The sequence below is a fragment of the Heterocephalus glaber genome, unplaced genomic scaffold (genome assembly GCF_053883595.1).
Source record: "Heterocephalus glaber isolate CG9 unplaced genomic scaffold, H.glaber_assembly_v1.0 deba00000594, whole genome shotgun sequence".
Taxonomy (NCBI): domain Eukaryota; kingdom Metazoa; phylum Chordata; class Mammalia; order Rodentia; family Bathyergidae; genus Heterocephalus; species Heterocephalus glaber.
Window position 1 is genome coordinate 17,785,539 of NW_028258151.1, and position 18,618 is coordinate 17,804,156.

The 18,618-nt window shown below is 41.8% G+C and overlaps 1 protein-coding gene across 31 annotated transcripts in view; it reads left to right on the forward strand.

Moving 5' to 3' along the window:
- The window catches only part of Ppp6r3 (protein phosphatase 6 regulatory subunit 3), a 151,185-nt gene extending 132,867 nt beyond the window's left edge, over positions 1-18,318 (forward strand). For 12 of the 31 annotated variants that reach the window (XM_087205404.1, XM_087205412.1, XM_087205415.1 and 9 more), the window contains 6 exons: positions 2,261-2,414; positions 4,155-4,261; positions 5,967-6,117; positions 12,337-12,354; positions 12,625-12,744; positions 13,346-13,589. In XM_087205404.1, coding sequence (XP_087061530.1) covers positions 2,261-2,414; positions 4,155-4,261; positions 5,967-6,117; positions 12,337-12,354; positions 12,625-12,744; positions 13,346-13,436 — 641 coding nt within the window. In that variant the 3' untranslated portion in view covers positions 13,437-13,589. Of the gene's footprint in view, positions 1-2,260; positions 2,415-4,154; positions 4,262-5,966; positions 6,118-12,192; positions 12,218-12,336; positions 12,355-12,624; positions 12,745-13,345; positions 13,590-16,126 lie in introns of those variants that run through there. The other 19 variants (XM_087205418.1, XM_087205434.1, XM_087205416.1 and 16 more) reach the window with 5 other exon arrangements.
- The last annotated feature ends 300 nt before the right edge of the window (positions 18,319-18,618 follow it).

Here is an 18,618-nt window from a genome sequence, read left to right on the forward strand (position 1 = left end):
GCCGAGAGGACAGGGCAGATAGACCTTCATCTTTGGCTGCAGAATCTGTGGGGCTGGTTTTTTGTCTTTTAGGTTCAATTCAGTAGCATTATGTGTATTCATATTGTGCAACAGATGACTAGAAACTTTCTTGTCTGGCCAAACTGAAACTCAGTACCCACTGAGCAACTCCCCATTTCCCCCTGCCTTGGCCCCTGGCATCCACCATTCTACCGATGCTATGAATTTGACTACTCTAGGTATCTCGTGTAAGTGGAATCACACAATATTTATCATTTGTGATTGGCTTATTTCACTTAGCACAATACTCTTCAGGTCCATTCGTGTTGTAGCATTTATTGGATTTCCTCTTTTAAGAATATTTTAGAACTTATAATTTGAGGAGGCTGGGCATGTGATAAATGTCTCAGAAGGAGACCACAAGCTTGTTATGATTTACTGCATACCACTGCTACTGTGACTCTGGAACTGGGAGTGGTGAAAGGTAGAGAGGAGGGGAAGGCCCTGAATGAGTTACATTTATCCCCCTTCCCTGATGTTTGGGAAAAGCTTATTTTCCTTCTCACATCTCCAAGGCACATGGATGGGGTGACTGGGAGAAGAACCCCTACAGTTCCCACCAGTTTCTGGTGTCTTTTAGGTTTTTGAGGACTTATTACAGCAGTTTCTCATGTTACACTGACTCCAGGGCACTATCTGGGGAGGACTATACTGAGGTGATAGCAGTGGATAGCAGTTCTGTTTGTGTCACCTGATTGAATTGTAATGTGGAACTCAGATTCCAGAACTTCACATGTGGTGAGCAGACACAAGTGCCTGCCAAGTTCACTTTTGTGAAGTTGCAGGTGGAAATGTTCAGTATAAGCCTTTCTTGCTATGAGTAGAACTCTGCCTCACTAACACACATTGAAGCACAAGACACATAGCAAATCTTCAGTGAGGCCTTAGCTGTATAGACAGTCCATATCTGAATTGAACAGATGAAGGAGGAGCTTGAGAAGCTCAGAGTCACAGTAAGGTTAGTGTCTATAATTGGAATCTTTCTATTGGGCCCAGGTACTTCTCAGTCATTTGTTCCTAGGATAAACCTCCTAGGTAGTTAGTTCCCTAGCAATCCTTCCTTACAGCTAGAGATTACTGATGGGCATAGAAAATGCCTGGCAGAGAGCACTGGCTCCCACAGGCTTTGAGGATTCACATATTGAGAAGGAAAGCATTGTATGGAGGTGGAGCGGAGACCTGCATCTGAAGGGACACATCTGGAGGTGGGGATATTTAACAGAGACCTGCTGCTTAGACTGACACTCGGCCCACAGGCAGCAGAGACACAAGGAGTACAGCCCAGCAGTCTTGCCTTTCAAGTCTCCGAGTGCAGCCCTGAGTGCAAGACAAGGCAGCTTCTTCAATTGGAGTTAATAGCAGGGAACCATGGGGAACAGTGTATAGCCAGATCTCCTCATTCAGGGTGTTTCCAGTTGTTGCACTATATTCTTTTTTAATGAGCTTTTATTTTGGAATAATGTACATTTACAGAAAAGTTGCAAAGATCATCTAAAAAGTTTATAGCTGAGTGTAATGCAAATGCCTGTAATACTATCACTGTGATAGGCTGAAGAAGGAAAATGGAAAATTCAAGCCCAAGCTGGGTAATTCAGTGACTTCGAGAGACTGTCTCAAAATAAGCAAAAAAATGGCTGGGCATATAGCTCAGTGTGAAAACTCTACTTTAGTCCCTAGTACAGAAAAGAAAAAAAATAGTTACCATGTATACCCTTTAGTTAGCTCTCCCCAAGGCTAATAAAAGCTTTGAACAGTAAAAACTTACAAATTAGCATGAACATATCTTTTTTTATATAGCTTTATATTCTTGTGTAGTATTTCTATTGGAAAACATTCTTAGAAATGGAATTGATAGATGAAAGAAAACTCAGTTTTTTTAATGTCATGGTTATTGTTGGTTGCCCTCTAGGTGATTGTCCCCTTTCTGTAGCTACCAGTAGTCTGTTAGATAAACCTTTTCTCCACAACTCAGTTCTCTTAATTTTTTTTTAAGTTATTGCCAATATCTTTTTTAAAAATATCTTTCTTTGTTTTTTTGTTTTTGTTTGTGAGATAGGCATGCTGGCCGTGAACTCCTGCTGCCTCAGCCTCCCAAGTAATTGGGACTATAAGCACATGTTACCACACCCAACATAAAAATTATCTTGTATTACAATAAAGTACTGAACCATTCCATATGAAATTCCTCTCCTTGTTTTAGCGCCTACTTGGTCAGCCAACTTTGATGTTCCAATGGAGACCACCCACGGCACTCCGTTAGACTCAGTGGGGTCTGATGTGTGGAGCACAGAGGAGCCAATGCCAACTAAAGAGACTGGTTGGGCTTCTTTTTCAGAGTTCACATCATCTCTGAGGTGAGTAAGTGTGTGTTGTCTGCACCTTTCCGTAGGGAGCTGGGAATGTTTGATGTTCACTACCAATACAGATTCTACACCTTAGCTGTGAGTTGAATGTAGTGCCTTAAACAAGGTGAAAAATCAAAATGGTGAGGTATTGACACAGCTCTGTGACACACAGCAGAATAGGCACCATTTTCCTTTACTGCAAGACAAATTGAGAAAGGGAGTGTTCTTGAACAAAGTAGGCTGGGAGGATTGGTCCTAAGGTGTTAGCAGGATGCAGTAGCAGATGAGAGCCCTGTGCGCTTTGCCAGCTCTGCCATCAGCACAGGCTTGAGAACAGGAGTGAGCTCCTGACAGATGCCTTTATGTGGAATGTTGCAAAGAAATGCAAAATGTATGTTGAATTCACTAGAAAATAGGAACTTACATTTCACTTCTAACTAGTACTATAGGAACTGTGACATAATTGTCAGTCTTGCTATTTGTGTTATTCTCTATGACAGATCTGTCTTGTCATAATTTTCCTGAAAAGTATTATCAGCACTTGAGTATTAGATTTCATGTCTCATTAGATCTACAGTACTTTGATTTGCTAAAATTTTAGTTTTTGGTACTGGGGATTGAACTCAGGACCTTGTGCTTGCGAGGCAGGCGGTGGCACCACTGAGCTAAATCCCCAGCTCCTGTTAAATATTTTATTTTGTTTACCAAAAGCAAATTAATCTATACCACTCCAATTGGAAGGCTTTATTGCTTTCTCTGTCATAACATGTAATATTTTTGTGGCTTGCATTGTGTTTTAGGGGGTGGTTTTTTGGTACCGGGGATTGAACTCAGGACTTTGCGCCTGCAAGGCAGGCGGCAGAACCACTGAGCTAAATCCCTGCCCCAACATGTAATATTTTTAAAAAGTCAGTGGCAGTGCAGATGATAGGAAGACAAAACTTTTGGAAGCTGACAGTCACTATGCTAGGCAAACTGAGCTAAAATGCATGTTACTTGATAATAACTCACAACAACATTGAGCTCTTCAGAGGTACAATTTAGAGTTGGAAAAATGTCTTCAAAACACTGTGAAATGTTTCATCAGCCCTGCTCCAGTACAAGACTGTCAAGTTTCCACCTCTTGCTTTTTTCTTTTTCTGATGGGAAGATAAGAGGTTACTTGAAAAATGTTACTGAAGCAGCTTGCTTCTCTTGAGCCCCACATGCAGGTGTCTGGGTGTATTGAGGGTATTGCGCATGGGAACAGGAATGAAAGAGGAAGTAGAGTCACCTTCTCCCTGGCTTAGTCATGTGTGTTTCTTCGCTGTGTTCTCACAATCCCAGCAGTCACAGCACTTAGGGCCAGTGCCTTCAGGCAGTTGGCTCAAGGTAAGTCAGGATTTTTGTAAAAAATAGTAAACCATATAGACACAGTTGCTACTTTATGATGTATATCTCTGCTCACCAGGCTCTGGGAGCCTGATAATTAAAGGAGAGGTGGGTCTTTTGAACTTTCCTTGAATGCTCTGAGATGCCTGGACTGTTGGCCCAGGTTTAGAGGAGCTTTGCCATCCACCCTTATCTGTTTTCCAGCAGCTGCTGCACGTAGATCCCTGTGTCCCTGGAATCTGTGGCTCAGCTGCTCCTATACAGATCACTGATGTCTCCCAATAGAAACTGAACTTATTTTCAAAGGGTTTTTATGAATAAAAGGATAACTGTGGTCTATTCCCTACTGCTAACCTCTAACTTTTTTCTTTTCTGAAGCACAAAAGATTCTTTAAGGAGTAATTCTCCAGTGGAAATGGAAACCAGCTCTGAAGCCATGGACCCACTGACTCCCAGTGTTGCTGCCCTGGCAGCACAGCCAGAAGGTGAGCCAGTATAGGCTGGTGTGGAGCAGGCTTGGGAAACCAGACCTCTCTCAGGTACAGGGGCTGAAAGGAGCCAGGAAACTGAGATATTGACTCTGATGTCTACAGGGCACCTGAGGAGGAGAAAAAGTGAGAGTCCTTCCAGAACCACAGCATATTGATTCTAGAAGGAGGGAGAAGTCCCAAGTTATCATCCCTGTCAGTGTGCATATAAGGACACTGAGACCCAGAAAGGAGGAATGCCTTCACCCACAGTACCCAGGGTGAATAAAACCAGAGCTAGACCTGTACATTCCATGCCTGCCTAGTTATCCTGTGCTCTGCTGAAGCATGTGGGTATTTCTGGGTCTGTTTCAGACTGTTTATTGTCTCCTCACCTTTATGAGGAGATAAAGTTCCTGTGGGTTATCTTATTACTCAGAATACTCACATATGTTCCTTGTGTTGGCTCTGATGGATAGGGCTTTGGGTATGTGAGGGGTGTTGGAAAAGGGGATATGATGGAGTATAGTGATACCTCGGTTCACAAACTTAATTCATTCCACTATTCTGGAAAAGATGGCCAGGTTCCTGTTCATGCAGGAGAGATGACTGTAGTCGTATTCATCACCCAATGCAGAGTTTGCATACTAAAACAAAATTTTCCCAAACACATCTGTTTGCGAAGCCAAATTGTTCACAAACAAAAGTGTTGTGAACCAAGATGCCACTGTATGTGGAGGACAGAGTCATACAGAGAGAACAAAGTAGTAAATCTTTGGAAAAAGGAAGAGGCTATGAATGGAAAGCTTTAGAAGCAGTGGTATAGAAGAATAAAAATCAGTGATTAATGTTGGTTTTGTCATTCTCAAACATTTGAAATATATGGCCTTATTTTATTTCTCAGCAGTTCAATAAGCAGCTTTTGATCCCCACTTTATCAATAAGGAAATTCAGGCACAGATTAGGTTCCTTGCCCAAGGGTTATAGAGCTGGGAAGTAGTGATGCTGGAGTTCAAATCCAGTATGACTTCAGCACATGTTCATAATCAGCATACCATATATATGACTTCCTATTACAGAGCAAAGGAAGGACCCACCAGAACAGCACAATAAAGTAACTGAAAAAAATAGCAGTGAAAAGGCTAGGACCCAAGTGGAGGAAACAAGTGAGTGGAGGCTAAATAAGTAACTGTTCCCTCTGCTCTGTGCTGTGGAGTGTGACAGCCCGGTCTTCTGGGAGAAAGTTGGGTAGAATGTGGTGGGAAAAGCTGGGAAGGCTGTAGGGTACTTACCAGTCCTCTAATGAAGAAAACTCATGAAATATCACCCTGTGAACATTTTTAAGAAGCCAGTGCTCATCAAGTGTCGGCCAGGGTGAACATGGTGGTACACACCTGTAATCCCAACACTCTAGGAGGCAAAGACAGGAGGATTACAAGTTCAAGCCCAGCCTGGAACCTAGTAATTTTGTGAGACCTGTCCCCAGAATGGATGGATGGCTGAGGATGTATCTCAGTGAAAAGGCCCCAGTACTTGGGGCAGCGGGGAGAGAAGGGGATATAATACATGAATGAATTTAGCCAGGAAGCAACAAGCAAACAGTCTCACTCTTGCCTTCTTTAAGCAATAAGTGTAACGTGGGTGGAGAGGGCTGCACAGAAGTGGGTGGCAGTTCCTGTTTGAGTTTGGTATGTGTGTGACCATCAGCTATGCGCTCTTTCAGCACCAGGCAGTGTGGCCATGGAAGCCAGCTCTGATGGAGAGGAGGATGCAGAAAGTACAGACAAGGTAACTGAGACAGTGATGAATGGCGGCATGAAGGAAACACTCAGCCTCACTGTAGATGCCAAGACAGAGACTGCAGTCTTTAAAAGGTAACCAGCAATAGATAGATCCTCCTGCATTTTCAGACTATCGAGAGGATGGTGGGGTGAAATTGCAAACATGAAAATTTTTAGTTCAATTGAAATGGGTATTCAGACATTAGCTCAACATCTTTGTAACATTCCCATTAAACGCAGTAAATCTTAATTAAAAGATGGAGAGCTTAGGCCCCAAAAGTGTATTTTTCCCATGTGCTTATGCGTGGGTTCAAAAGACTATATTTTGATTCTATTGACAGAATGATGAGAATAGACACCTGTTTACTCATGGTATTGACTTGTGTCAAAAACCATCAGAATCAAAGGTCCAGTGTCATACAGATCCATCATTATCTCCAGACATAATGTATTCATTGTAATTCAGTAGCAAAATGATAGCTTTAAAAAACCAAACATATATTTGGAAATTAGCAACCTCACTTTTAAACTTGTGTGGCAAAAAAGGAATCATAAAGGAAATCTAAATAGTAACACTGAGGGAAGAGTAAAAAAATTCTATTAAAACTTATGGACTGTAACTAAACCAGTGCTTAGAGCTTTTGTCCCCTTCTGTTACAGAGCCTTTCAGAGATTACAGATAGAATACTTCCTAGCCTATGATAAGGTCCCCACAAAACAAAACTGCATGAGAGAAAAAAATTGTGGGCTAAGATTATTTGTGGGCATATATAAATAAACAAAACTTCATTTAAGAGCTAGCAAACCAAACCCAGCAGTGTAGTTTTAAGTCATGACCATGACTGGATACACATTGTTGTGACACATGGTAATTATTCTTGTTTTGCTTTTTTTTTTTTTTTTTTCGCACGGGGATTGAACTCAGGACCTTGCACTTGCAAGGCAGGCGCGGCGCCACTGAGCTAAATTCCCGGCCCACATGGTAATTATTCTTAACAGTAGAATATTAAAAATGTTCCCTTTATAGACAAGAATCAGACAGTGAGACCTATGCTTTTCTTTAGCACTGTGCTGGCATCTTAGCAAACACAGTGTAAAAAAAATGGTGTAGAGATATGAAATAATCATTGTTTATAGAGACTGATTTTGTACATAGAAAATTCCAATTGAATCTATAAGCAAGTATTATAATTAACAGAAATTTAGCAAGTTTTTTGGATGCATACAAAAATCACTTTGTCTTTTTTTTTTTTGGTACCAGGGATCGAACTCAGGACCTTGCGCTTGCGAGACAGGCAGCAGAACCACTGAGTTAAATCCCCAGCCTCACTTTGTCTTATAAATCTATATAAGGTGTTCTAGATGTGCCTTAAAACTTATCTATAAGAATATGACCGTTAAGGGAAAAGAATTAAAACTTTATTGAAAGATACAGTAAAGGCCTCAATGTAAATGTGGAAATTTGCCATGTTTATTAATGGAACGATACCTTTGGCATATCAACAAATTACACTCTAAAGTTAATGAAATTCCCATTAAAAAATCCCAAACAAAGTTTCATGGAAACTGATCATATTGTTTATGAAGACCGAAAAGTCAAGATCATTTTGAAGGAAAAAGTAAGGGCTTCCCCATACTTGGCTATCAAGACTTATTAGTAAGCTCTTGTAGAGATGATTTAGCTTGGTCAAGAATTATACAACAGTCCCTGGTACAAAAAAAAAAAAAGTTACACATTTTTTTCCAGTGCATGACCTCAGCATATGGTAGAATGATGTACAGGTCAGTGCGGAAACATGGACCACTGAATAATGATTATCCTATTTGAAAGTAAATATAATAGGAATAGCCACACAACTTTTAGAAGACAGCGTAAGAGAAAATCTTTACTGTTTGGCAGGGGAAGTATGTTTTTAGCCATTAAAAAGCCAAACCGGTGGGAAATAAATTCCTAATATTGCAAAAGGCACACAAAAAGAAAAGCAAGCCACAACCAACAAAAAATTAGTAGCCAGGACATAAGAAGAACCTAGTATCATTAAGAAAGAGATAATTTTTAAAAGATGGACGAAGGTTGCAAACTCTAGCTATCTATGGAGGAAAGCAAGGAGCAAGCCAAATTCAGAGTAACTTAGCCTTATAAGTAAATGGGGCCTGTCAGTTACAGGAATAATTAAATGTAGTGCTATTTCTTCATGTACATTAGTCCATTAATTCCTGTCTTAAGTTGTTGCAGAAAATAGAAAAAGTACAAACCTGCCCAGGTTGTTTTGGTCTTGGGGTGGGTGGGTTGGTTGATTGATTGGTTTATTTGTCTGTGTGTGTGTGTGTGTGTTTGTTTGTTTGTTTTATCCCAGTACTAAGGATTGAACCCAGGCCTTCACACTGAGCAACACCCCCAGCTCATTTTTAATTTTTAATTTTGAGATAGGGTCACTAAGTCACCAAGTTGCCCAGGCTGGCACCTTGTGATCCTCCTGCCTGAGCCTCTCAGTACTAGGATTACATGCCTGTACCGCCAGGCCCTATATTTTTTGGTTGTTGTTTTTTGGAGGGCAGTGAAGTTTTCATTCCAAAACCAGATAAGAATAATCATAGAAAATGATCAACTCATGTCACTTACAAGCAAAGTACATGCAGAGATTCATACAAGATATTTACTGACTGAATCCAAAATAATTTATAATGATATATTGTACTTTATCCTGGATTATTCAGTGTCAGTATAATCTCCATATATGAAAGAAAAAAATTTTTTTTTGTTAAGGTTCCATAATCCTGTACAGATCAAGCTGAGGAAATCATTAGCAGAAGTGAATTTGTACCAGAACAGTACAGCAGAAATGATTCTTACTGAAGAAATTATAGGGGCATTTACTTCTAGTTACAGACTGGGTAAGGCTGTCCAGTGTCACTGCCTTTATATAGGCAGTTCTGGGAAGAAAAAGAAGTAGGAGTGTAGGTAAAGATAAGGAGAGAAACAGTGAGACTTACTATTTGCAGGTAGTGATGATCAGTTTCAATAAAGTCAGTAACAAACTTTGTAATTACTAAGGACTCAGGCACAGCTGTTGAGATCAGTTTTTAAAATCAGGGCAGGGGATGTAGCTCAGTGGGACCTGCCTGGCAAGCGCAAGGTCCTGAGTTCAATCCCCGGTACCAAAAAAAAAAATTAAAAATCAATAACTTTTCTCTACTTCAGTAATAAGCAGCTAGGACATATAATAAAAAGCATAGTACCATTCATTAGTCTGTAAGTTTAGGAGAGAAAAATTGAAGGTGACTTGGACAGATAGACAGCCCACACTGTAATTTTACTGTGCTGCAAAACATCTGCCACCATCAGCTTAGCCTTGAAGTTTAATGCAGTCCTAATCAAAGCTTCAGTGCAATTTTTTGAAGAAATTTGATAAACGTACTGTAAAACTATGGGAAAAATTAAGGTTCCCAAATTGATTAGATAACCAGAAGGGACAATTTAATTAAGAGACCTATCCTGCCAGACATTCAGTATGGCCGAGGATTTAGCTCAGTGGTTCCGCCGCCTCCCTTGCAAGCGCAAGGACCTGAGTTGGATCCCTGGTACCAAAAAAAAAAATAAGTACCAAACAGAAATTCAGATTAAAAATTCTATTCAGGGCCAGGGATTTAGCTCAGTGGTTCTGCCTCCTGGCTCACAAGTGCACGGTCCCAAGTTTGATCTCCAGTACCAAAAATAAATAAAAGAAAAACACAAAAGAAAATAAAAGAATAAAAACAGTATGGTGTTGGGGTGCACACAGCAAGGACCCGTGAGAGATTAAAAAGGGAAGAAGGCAGCTCCACTGGAAAAAAGTCAAGTTACATCCTTCCTCATCGACATCTTAAAGCAAATCCAGAAGGACTAAGACAATAGTAAGAGCAGATGTACATGCTTCCTTCATGCTGGGCCCTGTTCTCCAAACTTTTCATGTATATTAACATTTCTCTTGGGAACTGTATGAGATGAAACTGTATCATCCCCACTTCCCAAGTGTGAAACTGGGACATTGGAGGTAGGTAATATGGCCAAAGTCTCATGGTAGTTAATAGAAGAAAATGTAAACTATAATTCAGATAATTGAATTACATAAGTCTCTGACTTAGGAACGTTCGAGTTGTGAACTTTTACACATACGAACAGAACTCACATTATGAATATTTGTAGATGAGAACAAATCACAAAAGTAGCTCCCATGTTTGCTAGACACTGTCACAATTGTGCTGCTGTGTGCTTACTGAACAGTGCGATAGTGAACAGTAGTACAGTGCTCAATTAGAGCCCAGGATGTCTGGAAGCAAGAGGAAAAGCAGTAGTGATGTGGAAGGGACTGCTTAGGAAGTGCAAAGCAATATATATTGTATATTTGTGTCAAAGGTGTGTAAGACTCACTTTGTTGGACTTACACACATTCTCCCGGAATGGAACGCATTTGTAAGTTGAGGGGACTTACTGTATTGAAGTTAAGATTTGTGGTTAGTGAAGTACAGTGGTATCTTGGTTAATTTGTTCTACAGTTTTGGAAAAGATGGCCACATTTGTGTTTGTATGGGAAAGATGGCCGTCATGTTTGTCACCTGATAGAGAGTTTGCAAACAAAGACGAAATTTTGCCAAACACTTCTGTTTGCAAACCAAATTGTAAACAAAAGCATTCATGAACCAAGGTACCATTGTACTACAGGTAAAACTAAGAGGCAGATGGCAAATTGAGGGGGAAAAAAATGTGTGAGACTGTCACTTAATATTTAAGGAATTTCAGTAATAAAACCTAAATTAAAAAATAGGCAAAGATAACAGTTTACAAATAAACCAAAAGGCATTAAAAAATGAAGAAATACTCAGCTCACTAATTATCAGAAAATTGTGAGTGATAACATATCACTTTACTCTTCTTGTTAGACTAGCAGAAATTAGAAAGGTAGATTATTTCACATGGACTCCTGGAACCCTGCTGCCCTCTGGTGGAAAGGCAGCCCGGCCAGCCATTCCAGATAATTAGGAGGAGTTCTTTGTCAGTAGAAAGATGGCCCAGAATTTTCCTTTCCCGGGTGTAGACCCCCTGAGAAATGCCAGACAAGCCTGTTAGCCATGAACAATGACAGTCATTGCAGCATTGGAAAGAAGCCTGGAAGTGGAGGACAGTTTGGGTGTTCATTGGTGTGAGAAGTCTGGCAGGTATACACACCATGGACACAGTGCCACTCTCAGCAGGAGCCGTTAATCTTCCAGATGTGCAGAGTCAAGAGAAAAGAACAAAGAGGCATGTGACTCAATGCCAGTTATATGTAATGACTGTACTTTCTTTTTTCTCCAGTACTGGGGATCAAACTCAGGTCCTTGGCTCACAAGGCAGACACAATGCCACTCAGCTAATTCCCCGGCCCAATGACTGTACATTTTACCAAAGTTAAATGATGAGCACATTAGAACAGTTGAGGGACAGGGAGTAGAAAAGGAGTGGAGGGGTGGGTTTAAAAACCAGTATTGAGGGGCTAGGAGTATAGCTTATTGCTAGAGCATGCACTTAATGAGACCCTAGGTTCAATCACTAGCACCACAGCAAAAAGAAATAATGACCTAGGTAATTCAGATAGTCACTAAATTATTAAATTTTAATTGATTTTCCTACTGAGAAATTGCCTGGAACCATCTGGAAACCATCTGAGAAATCTTCCTAAAATTAGGCAATACATAAGAAAATCCAGGACAGGACTTAGCTTTAAGAATGTAGGACCTTCCCTTAGGGAACCTTCAACTACTGCCATTTCAGTTGTGTTTAATGATAGTTCAGACAAAGCAGGCACAAATCTAAATTTTTAGCCCTGAGTAAGCAGAGTCTACTGCTCCCTTTCCCCCAAGAGCCACCAGAAAGGGAAACTAATCCTGTTGTGTCTCATTCTCTGAGGACCCTGTGCCCATGAAATCAGTTCTTGGCTCCCTCTTTCCTTCATAGTGTTCAAGCTTCACATATATTGTTGGAGGGCAGCTCGAGAAGTCTTTAAGTCTGGCTCAGACAGTGGGTTCCCTTCTTCTCCTGACCAAGTTTCCCATCCATCAGTTGGAAGGGGGTCCAATCTCTGCAGCTTTGTTAATGGTGGGCTTAGCCCAAGAGCAAAGCTTGAACTAAAGACTCGTTCCTTCAAACAGGTTCCCATGACACCTTCACCGACTCTGCGGTTTTGCTTATGTGCAGTTGTGGACATGTCCCCCACCCCACCTCAATTCCTCATTTCTAGGAGTATTCTGAAACTCTTATACATTTCTTTTTCTGTTTTGCACACTTGGCCTCAGAGTGTTGAAATCCTACCGGTATGTACAGTAATACAAGACCATTCTTTATCAGATACCAGCTACATTACATCGTCCCTCTTTTGGTTTCCACCTGTGTGGCCCTTTCCTTTCGTGGTTCCCCAGTTACCGTTTGTGTCCCTGTGATCCTTCTGCCTTGAGCATGCTCAGCCCCAGGGCTTGCCTCCATGGCAGCCATGATTTCAGAGCCATTTGCATGTGACCTCATCCTCTGGCACCCAGATGTTGTACCTGGGGTATATGATGTGCCTGTCATCTTCTTTTCTGCAGTGAGGAAGGAAAACTGTCTACCTCTCAAGATGCTGCTTGTAAAGAAGTAGAGGAAAGCCCTGAGCCAGCAGAGGCAAAGTCTGTGGCCCCCCGGACTCCCAGCAGTAGTCCAGAGCAGAGGTAACTGGCCTGCCCTAACACTCTTCCTGGGCCCTGCTCTAGCTTTGCCTGCGATCTCCTGGGAGTTGGGAGGGGATTGGCACCTGTAGGTGGGGGCCTAGATCTTGTTAACAGCAGTGTATTTAGCACAGTGCCATTTTCTCCATCCTTACAATAATCAGGAGACTCAGCTTAGAACTTTGCAACACCACTATCTCCTTATCCCAGAAGCCAGGAAGGACTGCCTAGGTCCCAAGATCCAGAAGCATCATAGGCTCTTTTAAGAACTTGTGAGAAGAGAAGTCTTACTCAAACCCACACACCTGCCCTTTCTTGTGAGGCCCTAAGTTGAGAAGAGTTTTGAGCACCTGCAGGAGTGGAATCCTCCATGGCCCCTATAAAGTCTTCCAGTTACCTGGCACCAGCAGATCTTGGTGCCTCTTTTCCCACAGTCATGCCCATGTGACACACAGGGAACCAGCCTGAGTCCCTTTCCTATATTCAGCCAAATATTCTAAGGCCTTAAATGAGACCCCATGTGCTTGATCTTATTTTGATTAAGTATAAAAATCCCACTGGCACAGCCATGTGATTTGGAATGTGATGTTTTCTTTTTACTTAGACTGAGCCAGTGGTCTGAAGGGATAGGCCAAGCCAAAGCCCCAGCCACCAAGCACCAGTGCCCTGGCCCATACGCATGGCCTTGCAGGTAGAGCCAGGTGGCCTCGGATTCACCGAAGCTCACACCAGAAGATGAATGAGGATATGCCCCTGGACCACAAAGAACTTTGTTCGGCACCTCCCCAAGTTAAACATATCTGAGATTGTATATTCCTTCTGTGAGGAATAAAGTGACCTTTAAAGCAGTTTCAGAGAAGTTGTGCTTTCCTGGTCCAACTGCCCTGAAGTCTTCTGGACATTCCACAGAACACAGCCAGCAGGAACCAGCAGGGGGCCCTCTCTGTTAGCTGGTTGGAAAATTTCTATTCATGGCTTAACAAGCCCTGTTTTTTGTTCCTTTCATAGAAATTTTAGCAAAAAAAGCTTTTGTGATTAAAAAAATTGTATAAAATTAATTGTAAGAACGATAGGCGCATGTTGGCTGTAGTGAAGGATTTGGAAAGAAAAGACCAGATGATCCTCTGGCATTGAGGGATTAGTCCCAGTCCTTGGTACTTCAAAGGGCTTGGGACAACTCTTTTCTGGGGTTTCCAATGCATGCTTTTAAGATGGTCTTTTGAGCTGGGCATAATGCTGCACATAATGCTGTAATTCCAGCACTTGAGAGGCTGAGGTAGGATCACCATGAGTTTGAGGCCAGCCTCGGCTACATAGTGAGTTCAAGGCCAGCCTGAACTGCATAGCAAGACCCTGTCTTAAAGAAAAAAAAAAATGGTCTTTTGTATCTCCCTAGTTTCTACATGTCCAGGTTCCTTTATATTGAGGGCTGCCTATGAGGCAGGATAATCCAAGTCTGTCCCAGTTTGGAATTGTGGCTTCTGGAGTTCTTTTCTTGGTTTCCCATAGGACTGGGGGTGTAGCTCAGCAGTGTCACGCCTGCCTGGCAAGCTCAAAGTCTTGAGTTCAATCCCTGATACCAGGGTGGGGGTGGGGGTGTTTATATTCTTGGTTTCCCATAAATGTTCCAAGAGACTGTGGGCTTGTTTTCTGGTTCTCTGCACTGCAGAATTTGGCCTGAGGGGAGTCCACTTGCCCTTCTATCTAACTAGAAACATGTGGCATGAAGAGCTTTGCCTTCCATTCTGTAGGACTGAGGAGGAAGCATTAGGGGGAGCCAGTGGAAAAGGAATACCTGTGACCCTGCATTCATCCACCCATCCTTCCTCTATCCAGCATACATCTAAGTGGCAATCACTGGTGACTGGTAGCAAAGCAATAGCAGATGGACCAGCGATAACCTAGGGCATGTGTTGGGGAGGAAGCTATAAGATCAGAATGGGAATAGGATCAATGTTAGGGGTGGAGAGGCCTCTGGGTAACACCACCCTGAATTAAGGAAGGCATAAATAAGTGTCCCGATGGCTCACAATTGAGCTGAGCAGCAACATGGCAGTGTGAAGATTGAAGATCACAGCTTCACCAAGTGGTTCCTTGCCACAGCCTGATACTACTGTGGTCTGTGGAAGCCAGGAGTGCTACCTGCTCTGAACTCGGAAATGTGCATTGCCCCAGATTTTGCTTCGCTGCTGTTAGCAGGCCTGCTGTCTGTGCCAGCCAGCACATCAGTACTTTGGATGTGTCTTATACATCCACCCTGTGGGGTGGGAGGTTATTGTCCCCCTTTTACAGGAGAGAGCACACAGCTGTAATTGGTGAAGGCAGGATATTCACCCAGTTATGTTTGGCTCCGGAACTCTATTCCCATGTCTCTCGTACACTGAGACATCATCACATGTAAGTAGAGTGCAGTGTGTAGTGTGTGTAGCTGACTTCTGGTTCTCTGCTACTCACGGTATCAGGGACTACTGAAAGCATTTTATTCAAAGCATTCTAATTATAAAGTTTTGAATGCTAAGTAAAAAGTACTTGTGCTGGGTCTGGTGGTGCACACTTGTAATCTCGGCACCCTGGGAGGCTGAGGCAGGAAAATCAAGTTTGAGCCCATTCTGGGCAACCTAGTGACTTAGACCTTGTCTCTAAAGAAAAAAGGGAAAAGGGCTGGGAATGTAACTCAGTGCAAAGGCTCTGGGTTCAGTCCTCAGTACTTAGAAAAATAAAAGGAGTTTTATTCTTCCCAGCTACAGGCCTAAGCTTGCTTTTCTGCTTTATAAAACTTTGGTTAAAGCATTCAGCAATATTACACATGTAGGTTGTAATTTTGGCAGGAACACAACACTTAGCTCTTCGGTCAACACTTTGTTGATATACTGTTCTTTTTTTCCTCCCAATTTTTACCATGACATTTGCTTTGTGGGAATGTATTGTTCATATATACTGTGCAATAATTTGTCCTATTTACCAACCTTTTGTAAAGTTTCCTTTTATTTTCCTTCCCAGTAACAAACCTGTGCACAGAAATTCTGGGTGGATTCTGTCTGTGGGACAGAAAAAAGCTCTTTGAAGGAGAGAGATGAGCACATAGCTTCTGCAGGCTCTGGGAGCAACAGTACAAAAACCACTGACCGGGCCGGGGATTTAGCTCAGTGGTTCTGCTGCCTGCCTCACAAGCACAAGGTCCTGAGTTCAATCCGTGGTACCAAAAAAAACAAACCACTGATCGCGAGCCTGGTCATAGGACCTCAGGGAAGATAATTTCCCTGAGGTGTGGGCCACTCTGCAGCCCTTACTAACAAGTCCTCCCTGCCCTCAGGGCTAAACAAAGTTCATTTTCTTCCTTCTATGTCTGCCTCAAGTGCCTCAGATATCTATCTCTTACTCTTAGGACTGACCAGCCAAGTGTGCCAGGAGACACATCAGTTAATGGCCCTGTATGATGAGTGACGTCTGCTGCTGCTGACTGAAGACTGCAGACCACCACCACCCAGGGCTCTCGAGGGCCATCTGGAGCCACCAAGCTGTCACTGCTGCACTCACTCTGCAAGGGATCAGGACCAGCAACCTTTATATTCTAGATTCTAAGACATTGTACAGAGAAATTCAGAAGTGTAAAAATATTGCACATTGACAAATACCAAGAATTTTTGTGTATGTTTATATTGTATTGTTCTAAATAATGGGTAGCCTGTGAAATAAGATCTTGCCACCCATGTAATGATAGTAGTAATACTGTAGGTAAAACAGCTGTAAGAATAGTTTTATAAAGTGAATACACAGATCTATTGTATTTGAAACATAACTATTTGACAATTATTAGTGTGACCAAAGTATTAGGCAGTTTTCATACATTTTTCACCTTGTACAAAATTCTGAATTCATTTTTCTTCCAGGTTGGCAAGGAGTTGTAGAATTGAAATGCCCTCTAAGTGTTATTTTGGTTGTTCTAACTTACAAAAGTGATTTTGAATAAGAAATATTTGGTGTTCTTTTTATAACCAGTTTTTGATTGGTAATTGTTTTCTGTATTGTTTAAAATGAATCAAAATGTAAGTCTCTTGGTAGAGATTAAGTATTTATTGCTACAATTTAGTTGATAAATTGATGTTAATGTAAAGCCATATGTTCTGTTAAAGTCTTGTTTGCTTGAAATGATTCTTCCTACAGGTGAAACACTAGAATATTTGGAGTGTACATGACTGTGGTTGGGGGTTTTTTGGGGGGATTTGTTTTTGTTTTTTGTTTTGTTTTGGTAGTTCATCTGCCTTTTAACCCATTCACCAAAATTTACCTTGTTAACAAGCATCACCAATGACCATTTCAGAGCAATTTAACATACCTAAATCATTTTAGGCAAGTCAGTTGAAAAATGCTCGTGCTGCTAATGGAATTAGAGTGCGTTCATTTTACAGGCTAGTATTTTAAAAGTAGAAATCAAAATCTGGCACCTAAGCATGTTACTTGTTTTACTGTACCTTGTGAGGTTTTCACTCGTAAATTCTAAACCAGTGTATCTTTTTTAGAACTGGTTTGTGTATATATATAGTGATTATGGATACTAATTCAATGTAATTTATAATTTTCTATGTCAATATAAAAATACATCACAGCCTTCTCCAACAGCTGAAGCAATATATTGTATATTGCCATATCATCTGGTGAAGGGGTTAAATCACTTCACCTCTTGCACTTTTAGATGCAAATCAGTTTTTCATTTCTGTAATAGAAGATTATTCACGTATTTTTGCATCATTTGTTTTTCCTGACCAGTATTTAAAACCAAAAGGATATTCTGAAAAATGGGCAACAAATTTTTTAGAAACAGCATCCCAAGCAGCGTGCCTAAACATTACATTGCATATGGAAATAAAAGAATCAAATGTCTGATGCCTTATTCCTTCTTTACTTTCCATTTTAGATAGTGTAGAAACTTCCTGCAGCTCCCAAGGCATACCTAGCACATCGAGGACAGGGGTAGCAGGAGGCCCTGGACTGGTGGTGAGGGGGCTGGCATGGCCTGTGTCCCTCCTCAGGACCCTCTTCTATTGGGGGCTCTTTGCAGAAGACACTGCCCTCGTGCGTTCTCTGGAACCTGGCACCGCCAGAGGCTAGGGCTCCTCTGCTTGTCTCAGGGATCCCTGACTCCTGTGGCCTGGGACTGCAAGATTGTTGATGGATGGTGCACTCTTGTCTCACCTGGTGGCGAGCTTTGCAGCTGTGGCCAGGGTTTGGCCCTGTAGTGGTACATGGCACCTCCAAGGTTTAGGTTTGATTGACTTCTCCATCCCACCCAAGGTAACACGGTGTTTTACTTCATCCCACCTACTGCTAGGGAAAGAGCACTTAAGGTTTTCCTTTGGGATAGGATTATGGTTTGCTTCTCTTAGGTGGTGGGGAAGGAAAAGGACCGGTCTGTTGGGATTAGAGGGCACCAGCCTGAGGACAGCAGCGACTTCACTCTCCTCTAGTTCCTACTTTTAATTTCTGTGTATTGGCCATATGAATGCGAGACTAACATGTCTACAATACAATACAATACCTGTATCTAAAATAAAAATAAAGCCTGATTCTTTGTTTCTAGACATTTCCTCTTTTATCTTGCGTGGCCTTTGATAACCATCCACCCCCTGCTGTGGCCCACATCTGAAGCTATCAGCACCTGATACCCAGTTGTGTACTGTATTCTCATTGAGAAGGAATCTGCTGTTGGCTCCTGTCCTGAGACACTTCCTCTGCCGCTCTAGCTTGTTACCTTCACTACGTATCACATTCCCTGACCTGGGATCTTTAGCTCTCACCCCAACAGTTACCACTGTATTGATAAAATTTCTCAGGTCTTCTAGCATGGTTATTAAAAATGTGATGCTGTATTACTGCTAC